Below are 18,640 nucleotides of genomic sequence, written 5' to 3' on the forward strand. Positions count from 1 at the left end.
TGTCTTTGAGTTGAAACCTGAGTGGATCTTTTGTAGTGGACACTACAATTAAGTCTGTTGAAAATACAGAATTGCCATTAAAAAACAACCCTATAACCTTTATTGTCAAGGTCTACCAATGCCAGCCTTCCTGTCTGCTTCATAATGGAGCCTAACCTTGTAATGAGATGTTAAATGTTTTGCATAATAAACATGAAACAACAACCAAGTGCAGCAGATTTGGCTGTAGTACAGGTTAAATTAAAGTCCTCAAGACTAGAGCCTGGAGTAAGACTTTGGTATTACTGAAGTTGATTTTTCCTCAATGGACTCTATATATGTGGCTGTTAACTACTTCTGAAGTTGTTAGAGGATTAATGAGAATAATACAGTTATTGAGGAGCCACAGAGACAATGCCTGACACATTGAGAGTGCCTGAAAAAAATTTGTTCTTATTATTATGAGCTAGTCTTATCTCCTAATAGAGTGATGATTCCACTAAATAATAATAGAGGTAACATTTCCATAGTGCTTAATATATGCCAGGCACTGTTCCAATTACTTATATTAACTCATTGAATTCTCACAAATAACCTGTGAAGTGGGTACTTTTCCTGTTACACAGAGGTGGAAACTAGGTTCTTTAGAATCATCTTGTCTGGTTCTTTGAAAAACTGTTAGAATTTATTGATTGATTGATTGCCATGTTGGGTCTTCGTTGCTGCACGCGGGCTTTCTCTAGTTGAGGCAAGTGGGGGTGACTCTTTGTTGCGGTGCGCAGGCTTCTCATTGCAGTGGCTTCTCTTGTTGCGGAGCCCGGGCTCTAGACATGCAGGCTCAGTAGTTGTAGCTCGCAGGCTCTAGAATGCAGGCTCAGTAGTTGTGGTGCACAGGCTTAGTTGCTCCACAGCATGTGGGATCTTCCCGGACCAGGGATCGAACCCTTGTCGCCTGCATTGGCAGGGGGATGAATAACCACTGCACCACCAGGGAAGTCCAAACTGTTAGAATTTTGATTGGCATTGCATTGAATCTAGATCAATATTGGGGAAGCATTGAAGTCTTTATATAACATTGAGGGTTTGTATCCAGACACTTGTGATTTTGTGATGTTATTTTATTTATTTAGGTGGTCTTTTTTTGACTGCTTTGGGTCTTCATTGCTGCACGCAGGCTTTCTCTAGCTGTGGTGAACAGGGGCTGCTCTTTGTTTTGGTACGTGGGTTTATCATTGCGGTGGTTTCTTCTGTTGCAGAGCACGGGGTCTAGGCACGCGGGCTTAGTTGCTCTGCGGCCTGTGGGATCTTCCTGGACCAGGGCTCGAACCCCTGTCCCCTGCATTGGCAGGCAGATTCTTAACCATTGCACCACCAGGGAAGTCCTGTTTAGGTGGTCTTTAGTTTCACAGTTTACACATATTTTCTAATAACGTTGTCAGATCTTTTTTCCCCTATTGTGTTTTTAAAACTTATTTCTAATCATTTTTTGCTCATGTATAGAAGTGCAATTTAATTTGTCTGTATTTGTGGTATGTTCAATCACCTGGCTACCCTCTCACTATTTCTACTTCTTTGCCTTGGGTTTTCCATGTTGACAGTTATATCATTTGCATACAATAAGTTGTGTTTCTTCCTTTTCAATCTTGACTCATGAGTGTTTCTTATATTATTTCTTTGGCTAGAGACTCCAGTTCACACTGAATAGAAGTGGTTGTTATGGGTATCTTTGTCTTGTTTCGATGCTAAAGAGGCTACTTTTAATGTTGGTCCATTATCCATATTTGCTGTCAGTTTTTAGGTTTTGGAAGAGACCTTTTTATCAGTTTAAGGAAGTTCCCATCATTTTTTGTTGTTGTTGGGACGCGGGCCTCTCACTGTTGTGGCCTCTCCTGTTGCGGAGCACAGGCTCCAGACGCACAGGCTCAGCGGCCATGGCTCATGGGCCCAGCCGCTCCGCGGCATGTGGGATCTTCCCGGACCGAGGCACAAACGCGTGTCCCCTGCATCAGCAGGTGGACTCTCAACCACTGCGCCACCAGGGAAGCCCCATCATTTTTTTTTGTTTGTTTTAATTTTTATTTTATATTGGAGTATAGTTGATTTACACTGTTGTGTTAGTTTCAGGTGTACAGCAAAGTGATTCAGTTATACATATACATATATCCTTCTTCCCATCAGTTTTTTTTTTATTAATTAATTTCTTTTTGGCTGCATTGGGTCTTCGTTGCTGCGCATGGACTTTCTCTAGTTGGAGTGACCAGGGGCTACTCTTCATTGCAGTGCACAGACTTCTTATCATTGTGGCTTCTCTTGTTGTGGAGCACGGGCTCAGTAGTTGCGGCTCTCAGGCTCGAGAGCGCAGGCTCAGTAGTTGCAGCCACGGAGCAACTAAGCCTGTGGCCGCAACTACTGAAGCACCCCTGTTCTAGGGACTGTGTGCCACAACTACTGAAGCAGCCCACGTGCCTAGAGCCTGTGCTCCACAGCAAGAAGAAGCCACCACAGTGAGAAACCTGTGCACCACAAGGAAGGGTAGCCCCTGGTCACTCCAACTAGAGAATAGAGAAAGTCCATGTGCAGCAACGAAGACCCAATGCAGCCACAAAAAAAAAAAAAAAAAATTGTGATTGGGTATTGACTTTTAGCCAGTGCTTTTATTATAGTCATTGAGATAGATATAATGTTTTCTTTCTCCTTTGTTACTACAGTGAATATGCTAAACCCTCCTTCTGGATTCCTGAGATGATCCCAACTCGATCATGATATTACATCTATAAAACACTGATAAACTTGATTTGCTCTTCGGTTTTTTTTCTTTCTTTTTTTTCTTTTCTCTCTCTCTCTTTTTTTTTTTTTTAAAGGATTCTTGCTTCTGTGTTCATGACTTCTTTTTCTTTTACTGGCCATATGTGGTTTTCAGAGTATTTCTATTTTCTAGAAGTGTTTGTATAAGCTTGAATTGTCTTTTCCTTGAAAGTTCAGTAGGACATGCCTGTAAAAATATCTAGTTCTGGTCTTAATGGGAAAAATTAACCAATAAGTCTTTAATAGTAATAGGATTATTCAGGTTTTCTCTGTCTCCTTTTAAAGTTTTTTAAATGAGATAATTCAATTTAGTAGAACAGTAGAAAGAACTCTTATGTGCCTATCACTACAAGTTACTGATCATTTTGTCCACCACCCCCCCACACACCCTTTTTTTTTCTGCTGGAGTTTTTAAAAGCAAATCCCGGACTTGTCATTTCAGTAGAAATACTTAAATATATGTCTCTTAGGACTTATTTTAACTTAACTATGCTATTGTCATACCTAACAAAATTAATAATTTCTTAATATTACCCACTATTCAGTCTGTATTATCCTGATTCTCTTAAAATGTATTTCCAGTTAGTTTGAATCAGGATCCAAACGAGGTATGTTTGGTTGTTGAATGATAACAGCTTCTCTCATTCTCTCTCTTTTTTTTTTCCTTCCCCCTTTTATGCCATTGATTTGTTGGAGAAGCTAGGACACTTATCCTATATAATTTCTTTTTAATTGAAGTTTATTGAGTATTTTATTTTATTTTTTATTTTTGCGGTACGCGGGCCTCTCATTGTTGTGGCCTCTCCCGATGCGCAGGCTCAGTGGCCATGGCTCACGGGCCCAGCCACTCCGCAGCATGTGGGATCTTCCCGGACCGGGGCATGAAACCGTGTCCCCTGCATCGGCAGGCAGACTCTCAACCACTGTGCCACCAGGGAAGCCCTATTGAGTATTTTATGAGGAATTTATTCATTTTTCTTTCTTCAGTTTTTTTGTGTGAAATTGATTAGTAGGACCACTTTCTCTTTTTATTGTCTTTTTTCCTTAACTTTCCCAGAAGTTTATCTTTTATTACTCTTTTCAAGGAACCAAATTCTGATCTTGTTAATAACCTCTCAGTTCTATCTCCATTTTTCTATTTTTTTTAATTGCTTTTATATTTGATCATCTTCTTCTTACTGTTTTTTAACATAATAACTTGGATACTTGTTAATTTCAAGCTTTATTTTCTAACATAAACCTTTAAGTTTTGAAATGTAGTATTTTTATTATTTCTCAGTTTGTGATTTCTCCTTTATCACTTACGTATGTGTGTATTTTGATTTTTGATTAATTTTTTAAATATTATTTATTTGGTTGCACTGGGTCTTAGTTGTGGCAGGCGGGCTTCTATAGTTGCAGCTCACCGGCTCCTTGGTTGTGGCATGTGGGCTCCTTAGTTGTTGTTTGTGAACTCTTAGTTGTGGCATGTATGTAGGATCTAGTTCCCTGACCAGGGATTGGACCCGGGCCCCCCCTGTGTTGGGAGCACAGAGTCTTAACCACTGTGCCACCAGGGAAGTCCCTGTGTATTTTTGATTTATTTTATTTTATTATTATTTTTTTTTTCTTGGCTGTGCTGTATGGCTTGTGGGATTTTAGTTCCCTGACCAGGGATTGAACCCAGGCTCTCAGCAGTGAAAGCACAGAGTCCTAACCAATGGACTGCCAGGGAATACCCCATGTGTATTTTTTAAGTTTCTAAATAGGTAGAGATTATTTTTATTTTTTCCTAAATGTTTAACACTAAAAATATGCTGATGATGGAATGTTTCCTTGTATACTCCAGGGGGAAAGTAGAATGCAAAATTGCTTAAAAGTATATATGGGGACTTCCCTGGTGGCACAGTGGTTAAGAATCCGCCTGCCAATGCAGGGGACACAGGTTCGAGCCCTGGCCCGGGAAGATCCCACATGCTGCGGAGCAACTAAGCCTGTGTGCCACAACTATTGAGCCTGCGCTCTAGAGCCTGCGAACCACAACTACTGAGGCACGTACCACAACTACTGAAGCCCGCGCGCCTAGAGCCCGTGCTCAGTGATGAGAAGCCACCACAATGAGAAGCCCACGCACCGCAACTAAGAGCAGCCCCCACTCGCCGCAACTAGAGAAAGCCTGTGCGCAACAATGAAGACCCAACACAGCCAAAAATAAATAAATAAATAAATAATTTTATTTATTTATTTAAAAGTGTATATGATTCCAGTATTGTGAATTATGTAAATAGGAAATAATGAAGGAAATATATCATTATATTGATATTAAGCAGTTGCCTTTTGAGTAGTGATGTCAGGTAAATTTTATTTGAAACCTTATTCATATTCCACAACTATTCATAAGACATTTTATTTTTATGATGGAGGGGCACATGATTTTTCCAAAGGAATTGAATAATTCTGTAAAAATCTGGACTCTAAATCATGTCCTGAGATCCTGGGGTATAATTCAGTTCAACTAAAATATGACCAGTTGCTTATCTCTGTTGGGCATTAGGCAAGGAGTTGGTATGTAAGTGGTAAGACATGTTATTCCCGGAGTTACAGTCTGGGTGCGTAGGTGGGGTGAGGGGTGGTGATGGGGAAGAGATGGCAGGAGAGGAGGAGAGAAGTATAGACACACATGTTAATTTCAGTGCCATGATAGAATGCAAAAGAACAGGAAGGACACATAGAGGAAGAATTGCACTTATGAACCAAGGGTAATTGGACCAACATGATCATTATTAGAGTGGTATCTTGTCTTTGATGGATGGGTTATTTTTAATAGGATTATCAGTTGTAGATTCAAATATATTTAATTTTTAAATACCCAGAAGTGTCCTTTTAATGTTAAAACTACTTGGAGAATTAAAACTCAAAACACCTCAATCTGTATAATGAGTTAGTACTGTCAACAGGTCAACCAAGGGACAATTTTGCACCTCCAGGGAACATTTGGTGATATATGGAGACATTTTTGATGTCACAAATGGGTTAGAGCTACTACTGGTATTAAGAGGAGAGACCAGGGATTTGCTGAGTATCTTACAGTGCATAAGGCAATCTCCCCCTCTCCCCAAAGAATTATCCAGCCTAGAATGTTTAATAGTGCCAAGGATGAGAAACCTAGGTTAATCCATAATTTTTGCATCCTCTTTCTCAGGGATGGGGCAGAGGTGGAATGGTAGTGGTTTGTCAGTTGTTGAAGAATCTAGAGGCATGGTTTTGTATCCTGTTCAGCTAGATTTTGGTTAAGGAAAACTAATCTGTAGTCTGAAGTCAGGTCAAAGCAAATTCATTCAGCTTTGTAGCAGGCACTGTGTGATGGGAATTTGGTAAAGTGGTAAGCAGCTCCTGTCTTCCTGGAGCTTACACTGAATGGTTTACAAAGGGGAGATCTTTTTTATCAGTTGTCTTTTTTTATTATTATTATATTTTAAATCTTTTGTTCTGAATTTATTTTGTGTATAGATAAGTTATTTTAAGCTCTTCTAAGGAATTCTGGAATAGTATACACCTTTTTTTTTTTTAATCTATTTTTTATTGCTTTGGGTCTTCGTTGCTGTGCGTGGGCTTTCTCTGGTTGCGTCGAGCAGGGGCTACTCTTTGTTGCGGTATGCGGGCCTCTCACTGTTGTGGCCTCTCCCGTTGCGGAGCACAGGCTCCAGACGCGCAGGCTCAGTGGCCATGGCTCACGGGCCCAGCCCCTCCACAGCATGTGGGATCTTCCTGGACGGGGGCACGAACCCGTGTCCCCTGCATCGGCAGGCGGACTCTCGACCACCAGGGAAGCCCAGCAGGGGGATTCTTAACCACTGTGTCACCAGGGAAGTCTGGTACACAACTTAATTGTGTATCTTTTGCATGACTGTCAGTACAAACTTTTGGCAACTCATGTAATGGGTGTGTGTTCCCCCCATGTAAGATGTATTCCCCTTTTCTCTGGTCTTGTTTTAGGTACAGTCTATAAGTGTTCAAACTTGTTGGCATGACAATAATTTATATATATTTATATATATATAAAACACCTTTTTTTTAGTATAATATGAAAAACTAATAAAAATAGATAGTATTCCATGGAGTGAGGTTTAGAAATGATATTTAATGCTTATCAAGAACAAAGTATAGAGAACTTTGTAATTTTGACTCTGTCATACTTTAACCTTTATCTTTCCTCTTTGTTTTTAGATTTTGGCTCTCTATTTGACTTGGAGCACGACTTACCAGATGAATTAATCAACTCTACAGAATTGGGACTAACCAATGGTGGTGATATTAGTCAGCTTCAGACGAGCCTTGGCATGGTACAAGATGCAGCCTCTAAACATAAACAACTGTCAGAATTGCTACGTTCTGGTAGTTCCCCTAACCTCAACATGGGGGTTAGTGGCCCAGGCCAAGGCATGGCCAGCCAGGCCCAACAGAACAGTCCTGGATTAAGTTTGATAAATAGCATGGTCAAAAGCCCAATGGCACAGGCAGGCTTGACTTCTCCCAACATGGGGATGGGCACTAGTGGACCAAATCAGGGTCCCACACCATCTGCAACAGGTATGATGAACAGTCCAGTAAATCAGCCTGGCATGGGAATGAACACAGGGATGAATGCTGGCATGAATCCTGGAATGTTGACTGCAGGCAATGGACAAGGGATGATGCCTAATCAAGTCATGAACGGTTCAATTGGAGCAGGCCGGGGGCGACCTAATATGCAGTACCCAAACCCAGGCATGGGAAATGCTGGCAACTTAATGACTGAGCCACTGCAGCAAGGCTCTCCCCAGATGGGAGGACAAACAGGATTGAGAGGGCCCCAGCCTCTTAAGGTAAGTGCAGTTCTGGTTTCTGTGTACCGTCAGTATGTTTTTCAGTGCTCCAGTGATGGAGGAGGAGGGCTTGAGGTCAGTTATTCATTTATTCTTTACTGTTCATGTTTAATCTTCTTACATCATGTATCATTTCCCACGTATTATATGCCAGGTATCTACTGTGTTGTCACAAGTTTTATGAAGCTCTTATATTAAATGTAAGTAATACTTTTTTTTTTTTTTTACAAATGATTGCCAGCTAATTCCTGTTCCCTGTGGCACAAGTATTAGAATATTTTCATTTCATTTCTAATTCATCTCATTTTAGCCTTCATAGCCTTCCTTAAAAAAAAAACAACACAGTTTTGAGATAGCCAGCATTATATTATCTTCAGGTAGACTTTATTTGTCTACCTGAAGATTGCTTGGGATGTCCCTGTTTTTTAAGAGATGTGTTATTTTTTTTTCTTAACGGTTGATGGAAATTAAGATGCATTAGTTTACTATAAAGCCTCAACCAACATTCCAGGTCTTCCAGTTATCCTGATTTTGGCTGTTATTTGAAAGGTTTAGAGAAAAATAGGTTTTGTGTTTCATAGAGGGGCCATGCGGTGTGAATTGTTCTCTTGGCCTTCCCCATCCCTGGGCCTATCCTGAGTGCTGTGTTGGCTCTCTTGCTCCATCTTCTGTTCCCTGACCAGGGATCGAACCCATGCCCCCTGCAGTGGAAGCGCGGAGTCCTAACCACTGGACTGCCAGGGAAGTCTGAAAGCCTTTTCTTTTTTAAAAAGCCTACTTTCTTAGCCTTGTTAAGTAGAGAATGCTAAATATATTTTTAAAAACCTTTTAAATGTGTACTCTGTATGTATAATTAAGATGTTATAAGCATATGTTGGATGTTTATTCCACCATATTTTTCATACACATTTTATTCCTTTTTCTTAAAATGGTATCACACTGTGGTTGCCAGTGCCTGGCATGTAGTTAGTAAATACTTGTTGAATGAAAGAGATGGCTTCGCTTGGAAGGTGATACTAGAGATGGGAGAGATTTTCACAAGGAGTCAGGAGCAAGCTTGCTCTGTAAGAGGAATCATTTGAGCAGGCATTGGGACTTCTATATTCCTGAGAATAATGATGGTGAGAGTTCAAGGATGAAATGAAGACATACGGATGAATTGGGAGTGGGGGCACTGAGGTCACATGTAGATAAATGAAAGCCCTTAAATATTTTTTTTTTGCTACAGGATAAAGAATATTGACATCTTGACTTAGGAAAAAATTCTGTTTGGCATCACTATCTACTCTATAGGTTCTCCCTTTCTGGCACTTTTATGTTGCTGTTTTGATGTGGTTTACTTAGAACACTTGGAGTGAGAACCAGAAACAAGAAGGTAGAATATTTATTAGGTACCTCTTCTAGATTTCTAGGAACCTGCCTGTGAAGAGTCCCTGCCCTCCTGATGTTTATATGGGGGGTGGGGGGGCAGGGATGATTGAACAAATATTTACTGAGTCCTAGCTTGCTTTTTTTTTTTTTTTTTTTTTTGCTGTACGTGGGCCTCTCACTGTTGTGGCCTCTCCCGTTGCGGAGCACAGGCTCCAGACGTGCAGGCTCAGTGGCCATGGCTCACGGGCCCAGCCGCTCCGTGGCATGTGGGATGTTCCCGGACCGGGGCACGAACCCATGTCCCCTGCATCGGCAGGCGGACTCTCAACCACTGCGCCACCAGGGAAGCCCCGAGTCCTAGCTTAGATGCTGAAGATAGAGCAGTGAATAAACTCACTTCATGGAACTTACTTTCTTTTTATATATATATATATAAATTTATTTTATTTATTTTTGGCCGCGTTGGGTCTTCATTGCTGCGTGCCGGCTTTCTCTAGTTGCAGCAAGCGGGGGCTACTCTTCGTTGCAGTGCGCGGGCTTCTCATTGCAGTGGCTTCTCTTGTTGCGGAGCATGGACTCTAGGCACATTGGGCTTCAGTAGTTGTGGCTCGCGGGCTCTAGAGCGCAGGCTCAGTAGTTGTGGCACACGGGCTTAGTTGCTCCGCGGCATGTGGGATCTTCCCGGACCAGGGCTCGAACCCATGCCCCCTGCGTTGGCAGGCAGATTCTTAACCACTGCTGCACCAGGGAAGCCCGGAACTTACTTTCTAGTGTACACATAAGATATAAATTCATAGTGTTCCAGGTAAGTGCTGTGAAGAAAAATAAAGGAAGGAAAGGCACATTGGGAGAAGGCCTAGGTTGAGAGTGGGGCACTGTCCTACTTCTAATCTAAATCACAAATTTCTGTATCAACATTGTTTCAGGGACTGGATATATAGCAGTAAATTAATCAGACAAAAATCCCTGTACCTGTGGAGCTTATATTTTCATGGAAAGGGGCAATTCAAATATAAAAACTTAATTATTAAAATATTTCCTTGTTTTAAATGAAACAAGGAAATCCCACCTATATTTTATATTTGAAAGTTGATGTAAATTGTTACTTTTGGAGCTCTTCTCTTAAAATTAACATCAGTTTGTGATGCGCTTTGGCATGTGATATTAAAGAGTGTTTAACCTATAAATTTTAAAGTAAGAGCAGTGATTGATATGTTGCATCTTTGTCTTTCTTGTGTGTTCTTGGATAGGCAAGGAGTGAAGCAGGTAGGAAGAGCCAGTTAAGAGGGTATTAAGTATAAGGCAGGGAGGAATAATCCATGTTGAGAGAGAAAAAGACAGATCTTAATGCCATATCCTGATGGGTTCTAAAGAGGAGGATCTTATTCCCAAATTTACGATCTAGATGGGTGTGGTTTTAGGTGTACAGTATCAATTTGAAAAATAGTCCCTGTGGGGTGATGACGCCCCCCTAAACTAAGGCAGTGGTATAAGAGTAATAGGACTGAGTCTAGAAAACGTTTAAGATTGGTTGTCAGTTCTGTTCTGAGAGATCCCTGTAGTCTTCCTTGTTTATCATTGTACGTGCTGCCCTGCCCCTGCCATGGTTAACATAGTGCCTGGCGAATGACTTGGATATAGATGTATTTATCAAATCTGATAGGCTGGAGGACATGTCAGGATGTTGTTTAATTTGTTATTATTTGGTGAATCACGGAGTCACATTTTCACATTTAGTATCAGTGTGCACTACTGTTGATGCCTGCAAGTCTTATTAAGGGATTTTTGTCCCTATGTTAAATGTTCCTAAACTGTTATATTTGTTGTATATTGGGCACTACTTTTTTATTTGTCAGTGTTTGGTACCATGGTGTGTCTTATGTGTTCCTGTGTTCCCTTTTAATGTATTGAACACTAAGAAACAACCTGTAGTGTCAGATTTATTTTTAAAGAAAGATAAAATAGTCCCCTGCAGGCCCTTTGGTTTTAGTTGCCTAGGACTGTGGCTTCCTGGTCCTCTGCCTTTTCAGTTTAGGTGGAGATCTGTATCGCTGCTGTTCAGGTAGGTGGTAGTTAACTAGTTGGACATCTGGATCCCATTAGCTATAGAGAAGGGAACAAGATCAAATAACTAACTACAGTGTAGCAGAAATTAAGTACAGTATATTCCCTTCCTATTCTATTTCGCCGGGGAGTAGTGGGGGGTGGGTAAATAGAAAGGGTAGCGGTGGGGGGGGTTGGTTGCATTTCATTTTCTAACACTGACAGCAGAACTCTGAGGGAGATAGGTAAACAAAAAGCCTGAGAGAGTCTTTGTTGGTCAGAGTGACCAGAAGTGTCAGGAGTGAATTACTGCCAGCTGACCCGCAGTTAGTGCAATCTGTATATTTGAGACCGTAGTCTGCTACAGAGTGAACTTGGAGTTTCTAGGTAATGCATTGTGACTGAGGGAACAAGCAATGTCAGGAATTGGTTGAAACTCGGTTAGTGTAGGCAGTCAAGGCAATATCCATGTGAACAAATGTGTGAAGGACCAGATTCTACTAGGACGTGTTTGATGAAGGTATTAGCTTATTAACAGGAGACATCAAGGCATCTTACAAATCCCAGCATTTTATCTATATAAATTATGGACTCTTAAATGGCTTTCATTTTATGTCTACCATGAATTTCCATGCTAATAAGAAATACAAGTAAAATACTCCTCCAGGTGTAGGTGAGCATACTATTGGGACTATATTAGTATAAATATTAGTACTTTAAAAGCAATATGTAGGGCTTCCCTGGTGGCGCAGTGGTTGACAGTCCGCCTGCTGATGCAGGGGACACGGGTTCGTACCCCAGTCCAGGAAGATCCCACATTGCCGCGGAGCGGCTGGGCCCGTGAGCCATGGCCGCTGAGCCTGTGCGTCCGGAGCCTGTGCTCCGCAACGGGAGAGGCCACAACAGTGAGAGGCCCGCGTACCGCAAAAAAAAAAGCAATATGTAGCAGCAGCACTCCCAGCCACATTGGAAACTACCAAAAGAAACCTGAACTTTGCATTTAAGCCTGTTTTTGTATTTGATTTTCTGGCCAGATTCACGTAGGAAATTCCAGTTATTGGAGACTGAATAAATTTTTTACTCTGGATGCTTCCCATTCATGCTGCCTCATTTTTTTATGCTTTCACCCACACTATGCCACTTCCCTCAGTCTCGTTCCCTATCATCATTCCTGCCTCTTTGCGAATTTAATATTTTATTTCCTTTACAGTTTAGCATTCAGGAGTAAAAAATAGGAAAGGAGGGTGTGCCACTCAACTGCCTAGTTGTAGGGAAAGGGAAAATCTTAAGCAAATGCTGGCGATTCAAGAAGCATGATGCTCTCAGGTTTGCAAGTTAATGGGTATAGGAGATAGGATACCATGGAGAAGTAGTCAGTTCACATGAAGATCATGAAAGGTCTGGTATACCGTGGTTTTCCCCCTTTATGAGTAGAAACCAAGTGAGGACAGAAGGCAAGAAAACCTGTTAGTCACAGTCTACAAAAGCTGTGATGAAGAGCTTTGTATTAGGACAGTGACAGTGGGCATGTATACATGGGAATGATGGGGATTGGGTGGCTAGAGGCAGAATTTGAAGGACCCTTTGATAGAATTGGATCTCTCTGAGAAGGATATAGAAATCTAGTATGACTCCTTTTAATTGGACAGTAGCTGTAGTGTCATTAGTTTTCATTCTGAGTGCTTGCCTAGTAGGTGATGATTGACTTACAGTGGGGTCTTATGTGGAAGGATAGAATTGTAAGTTGCATCATTGTTATCAGTAAAACATTTGGTTTTTGAATAATTAATGCTCTGTTCAAGTTAATCATTATACAGTATGATGGTTCCACGTGGACTTACATAAACACAGGAAAAAACTTACTTTTTTTTCTTTTTTCTTTTTGGCCATACTGCACAGCATGTGGGATCTTAGTTCCACGACCAAGGATCGAACCTGTGCCCCCTTGCATTGGGAATGTGGAGTCCTAATCACTGGACTGCCAGGGAATTCCCGAAACTTACTTTTTAAAGTACATAGGGATTGCACATACACTCAGATTACTTTAAGAGCCAAGAAGGCAATTTAATAAAGCAGCTAGGTGTAAGACAGCAAGAAATGGTGCAGACTTTGAAGTTTGCATGCTATACCTAAAGGATTCAGATTGAAAAAGTTTTAAAATCACTGTTCTATCCTGTCCCTAAGTAAAAAAGTACATATCCCCCCAGGCTACCAATCTTCTACCTTTTATATAAACAAAATGCTGGAATAAGCATTTTGATATATCAAGTTCTCTAATATATTTAAGGATTAGCTGGTTTGTTGAGTTGAATTGAATTTATTAAGTTATAGTTTGCACCTTAAATGAAAGTTATTTAGTGCATTAAAAGTGGAGATGAATGGCAGAGCCTGCTTAGTAGATATAGCTAAATGAAGACGCTTATACATTTTTCTAAAACGTTTATCGCATATTTACAGCAAACAGCTCTAAATTTACTGTACCTCAGGCCCCTAGATTATAGTCTGTTTATGTATACAGAGAGTTTCTTTTAAAATTGTCTTTGTAAATTAGGAAGTGGAAAAGGAAAGGAAATAGTAATTTCCTATTAGTGTGGGGAATAAGATTTAATTTCTCTTCTGTTTCTTGTTCTTAGATGGGAATGATGAACAACCCTAATCCTTACGGTTCACCATATACTCAGAATTCTGGACAGCAGATTGGAGCCAGTGGCCTTGGTCTACAGATTCCGACAAAGTCTGTACTACCAAATAGCTTATCTCCATTTGCAATGGACAAAAAGGCAGTTCCTCCTGGTGGAGGAATGCCCAACATGGTGGGTAGTAATCTGTTTACAAATTTGTCTTCCATCTGACACTTTAACAGAATTGTGTTAAACCTCTTATGTCTTCTATTATACTATGCACACTAGGATGTAATGGATGGCCCCTGTGATTGAGGAAGCTTGTGCCTTCCTTCCATTTCACCTGGTGTTTTTTTACTTGCAGTATTGACCAGTAAGGATGCTGTCCAAATAGGAGCAAATGGGGCTGCTACACTGAAAGTTTTGGGGTCCTGCCATATGCAGCTTCTCCTTGTGAGCAATTCTTTTTGTAGGATACAAAAGTGGAACCTTTTTCCTCTTGGGAAGGACTCTCTGAAAAAGGATTCCAACTCTCAATCACCACATCTACTGATTTGTATCTGATGCTATAACACAGAAGTAACTTCCCTTTCAAAGTTACAGGTTGTTTTTAACAGTGATTTTTGTTATGGTAAAATCTCCAAAGCTTCTAACGTTGCTATTTTTCTAAAGTAAAACTGTCTCCATTTGTAAATGTGTCAGGTAGTCCATGTCCATCTTTGGAAAAAATTGTCCTATAGGAATTTTATTTCCTTTTCAGATGTTTTAGGTTTTTTGCTTTGTGTCCCATAGTCATTGAATGCCTATATTTGAGATACTTCACTAAGTACTGGAGACAAAGATGAACAAAACATGTCATTTCTGCCTCCAGAAATGTTTACTTTTTTATTAGGAAAAACCAAATTTCTTCCAGGGTTTACAGAAACTAATTTTTCACCCACCTGAAAGGCCCCTGCCAGCTCTCCCAAGAAGCTCTTCACTATTCTTCAAAACCTAACTTGAACACGCTCTTCACAACAGATCCCTTCCTTTCCCCCCCTCGCACTGGAGTTTACCATGTCCTTCTCTTTCTGTTTTCAGAAGAGTTGCTTCAGAGCAACCAAATACAAATACACATTTTAAAAAAATTTTTATTGGAGTATAGTTGTTTTACAGTTGTCCTTCTCTTTCTTTTGCTCTCTGTATGTTATACATACTTTGATTATATTGCTTGCTAATATAGCAATTTGTTTTCTTGTTAAATTGAGCTTCTTGTTGGTAGAAGTCATCATTTATCGTAGAATCCCCTGTGTCAAAAAATTGGGTCTGGTACATGGTAGACTGTCCTTAAAGGTTTTCATTGAAAATCTCCAAGTCCGTATTTATTAAGGAGGTAGCAAACTATGACACCTAACATCAAATGCATCTTTATTGTTTTATCCCTTAGGGCCAGCAGCAGACCCCGCAGGTCCAGCAGCCAGGCCTGGTGACTCCGGTGGCCCAAGGGATGGGTTCTGGAGCACACACAGCTGATCCAGAGAAGCGCAAGCTCATCCAGCAGCAGCTTGTTCTCCTTTTGCACGCTCACAAGTGCCAGCGGCGAGAGCAGGCCAATGGGGAAGTGAGGCAGTGCAACCTTCCCCACTGTCGTACAATGAAGAACGTCCTTAACCACATGACACACTGCCAGTCAGGCAAGTCCTGCCAAGGTGAGTGGGCTCAAAAGGTTTTTGTGCTCAGCAATTAATATTTTTTTTTACAGTTAGAGCTGATCACATTTTCTCTCTTCTCTTTTGAGACTCCTTACTGATAATGCCTTACTCTGTATTTAATTATGATAAAATTCAGAATCATTTTGTGAATGAGTATCTAGAGATGTGGTAGGAGAGGAAGTTTTAGATTCTTCCCTTTTGGGGTGATACTGACCTTTATTTGCCCCAGCATAGCTTTAAATATTATTGAAGGTTTGCTAACTATCATGTAGGCCAATACTAAAAGAATGTTACCCAACTTAGTACAATTTGTATGTTTATAGAGTCATTAGAAATCTGTGAGTTGTTTTTTTTTTAATTTTTTATTGGAGTATAGTTGATTTACAATGTTGTGTTAGTTTCTGCTGTACAGCAAAGTGAATCAGTTAAACATATACATATATCCACTCTTCTTTAGATTCTTTTCGCATACAGGTCATTACAGAATATTGAGTAGAGTTCCCTGTGCTATACACTAGGTCCTTATTAGTTATCTATTTTATATATAGTAGTGTGTATATGTCGATCCCAATTTCCCAGTTTATCCCCCCCTCCCTTTCCCTCGTGGGAACCATAAGTTTGTTTTTTACACCTGTAACTCTATTTCTGTTTTGTAAATAAGTTAATTTGTACCATTTCTTTTTTTAAAGAGAAATCTGTTTTTATAGGGTTTTTTTTTAATTTATTTAATTTATTTATTTTTGGCTGTCTCGGGTCTTTGTTGCTGCACGGGGGCTTTCTCTAGTTGTGGTAGGTGGGGGCTACTCTTTGTTGTGGCACGCAGGCTTCTCATTGCAGTGGCTTCTCTTGTTGCGGAGCACAGGCTCTAGGCGCGTGGGCTTCAGTAGTTGTGGCTCACGGGCTCTAGAGCACAGGCTCAGTAGTTGTGGCGCACGGGCTTTGTTGCTCTGCAGCATGTGGGATCTTCCCGGACCAGGGATCGAACCCATGACCCCTGTATGGCAGGCGGATTCTTAACCACTGCGCCACCAGGGAAGTCCTCAGGTTTTTATAATGTAAAGTAGATTGCACAGCTTTGTGGTGAAAAATAGAGGCTCTGGAAGCCAGACCACTTGAGTTTGAATCCCACTTTGGGTGCTCTGTGACTTTGTACACATTACTTAACCAGTTTTTGCCTGTTTTCTCAACTATAAAGTGGGAGGATTAATAACTACCCTATAGAGGTGTTATGAATATGCAATGAGTTAATAGCATTTGTAGCACTCATTATGTGATCGATAAGTTAGCTAACAGTAATATAAAAATATAACCTGCATTTGAAAAAATAATCATTTTTCTTCTTTTTAGTGGCACACTGTGCATCTTCTCGACAAATCATTTCACACTGGAAGAATTGTACAAGGCATGATTGTCCTGTGTGTCTACCCCTTAAAAATGCTGGAGATAAGAGAAATCAACAGTGTAAGTGACTAAATCTTTTGAAGCTTTATATCAAAAGTATTCTTAGACTCACCAGCACAACTTGGTGAGATGGTAGAGTACCTCTTGATTGTGTGAAGTTCCTGTGACTGCCTAGTGCTATCACACTAGATTATTTCCACTTACCACTAACTTCATATTAATAAGGTTAGAACGGAAGTACTTATTACCTAAAATAAGATCCAGAAAGATCATTGCTTTGACATTGGGCAAGTTACTCTTTTATACCTGTGATATAAATATTTAGATAATTTGAAACTCATGTAAAAAGAAAGAAGAAAGTTTGAGATTATTTTTAGAAGCCTGGGGTGATGAGCTTTTCTTAGAGGAAAGACAAGTCAAAAGTAGAAAGTGCAGCCACCACACCTCCTTTAGAAACAAAACATTTAGCATTTAGGATTGAAAGATAAATTTGGAACTGTATATATAGCATGTTTTTAAAAAGTAATTAAATTCCATAAATTAATGAAGAAATCATAAATAGCCCAGTAGAGAATTGGGACTAGGAAATAGTTCACTAGAGGGAGGAAATACCAAAAAGTTCCCTGTTAAATTAAGGAATGAAATAAAGTACCATTTCTCTCCTGTCACATTGATAGAAATGATGCTACCTGGTGTTGGCTTTTGTGTGGCTCTGAGGCATTTCATACACTCTGATGGGAATATTGATACAGCTTGTGGGAAGGCTTTTGGGTATTTTGGATCAAAAGCTTTTCATGCCAATGATCCCCTTTGACCAATCAGTTCTGCATCTAGAAATTTTTTCAAGGAAATAATGGGAAACAAGATGTGTGTATTTCATAATCACGTAACAATAATTTTGTGTTTAAAATTCACTCAGACATCCTAGTGTTTTCTTTCTCATCATCTTTAATGTTGTAATACTGTTTCTTTTGTTTTCTCTAGCAATTCTGACTGGAGCACCAGTTGGACTTGGAAATACTAGCTCTCTAGGGGTGGGTCAACAGTCTACTCCCAGCCTAAGCACTGTTAGTCAGATTGATCCCAGCTCTATAGAAAGGGCTTATGCAGCCCTTGGACTACCCTATCAAGTAAATCAGATGCCAACACAGCCCCAGGTGCAAGCAAAGAACCAGCAGAACCAGCAATCTGGACAGTCTCCCCAGGGGATGCGGCCCATGAGCAACATGAGTAAGTCTGTGTCCTCCTAGTGACAGATGTGATACCAGTTGTGTGTGTAAATACCATGTAATATGCAAGATTAACTTCTTTGTTTATTTTAGTCTCTGTGTGTGTGTCTGTCTCTTTTATTGTCTCTCTTTCTCTCCATGTCTCCCTCTCTTACTTTTTTTGTTACATGATTAATTTTTTGAAGTAACTTTTAAAAGATTATAGTGTAGAAATCCCCTTGTAATCCACATACCAGAGGCAACTGCTATTGGTTTATATCCTTCTTAATCCTGTTATACATATATTAGTTTATATTTCTAGAAGTGGGATCCCATGTGTTATAACAGACTTATTTCTTTACACAATGTGGACATCTTTCCGTTTCCATGTCTAATGTATCCTTTTTAATACTTGTATAGTATTTTGTCGCATAGAACAGTGTGTTACAGGTGGACATTTAAGTTTCCAAATTTTTTGATATTTTAAATGCCACAAAGAAACTGTTTTGGCTCGAAGTATTCTTTTGGTAGTATTCTTTTGATTTGAAATGTTTGGTTATTGTTAATACAGATTTCTGCATATCTGGCAGCAGTAGTCGTTTGCCTTTGAAATAGTTTATCAAATACACTTGTTCTCCTAACCTCTTCCTATAATAAAACTGAGAGGGAAGGGGAAG

The 18,640-nt window shown here is 40.1% G+C and overlaps 1 protein-coding gene across 1 annotated transcript in view; it reads left to right on the forward strand.

The window, feature by feature from the left end:
• The window catches only part of EP300 (EP300 lysine acetyltransferase), a 74,534-nt gene that overhangs the window by 15,950 nt on the left and 39,944 nt on the right, over positions 1-18,640 (forward strand). The window contains exons 2-6 of the mRNA XM_027107767.1: positions 6,991-7,628; positions 13,676-13,855; positions 15,090-15,351; positions 16,702-16,815; positions 17,740-17,985. Coding sequence (XP_026963568.1) covers positions 6,991-7,628; positions 13,676-13,855; positions 15,090-15,351; positions 16,702-16,815; positions 17,740-17,985 — 1,440 coding nt within the window. The remainder of the gene's footprint in view (positions 1-6,990; positions 7,629-13,675; positions 13,856-15,089; positions 15,352-16,701; positions 16,816-17,739; positions 17,986-18,640) is intronic.

Source organism: Aethalodelphis obliquidens, unplaced genomic scaffold, assembly GCF_003676395.1.
Source record: "Aethalodelphis obliquidens isolate GAN/ISIS:26980383/991018 unplaced genomic scaffold, ASM367639v1 scaffold8, whole genome shotgun sequence".
In the NCBI taxonomy this organism is placed as follows: Eukaryota; Metazoa; Chordata; class Mammalia; order Artiodactyla; family Delphinidae; genus Aethalodelphis; species Aethalodelphis obliquidens.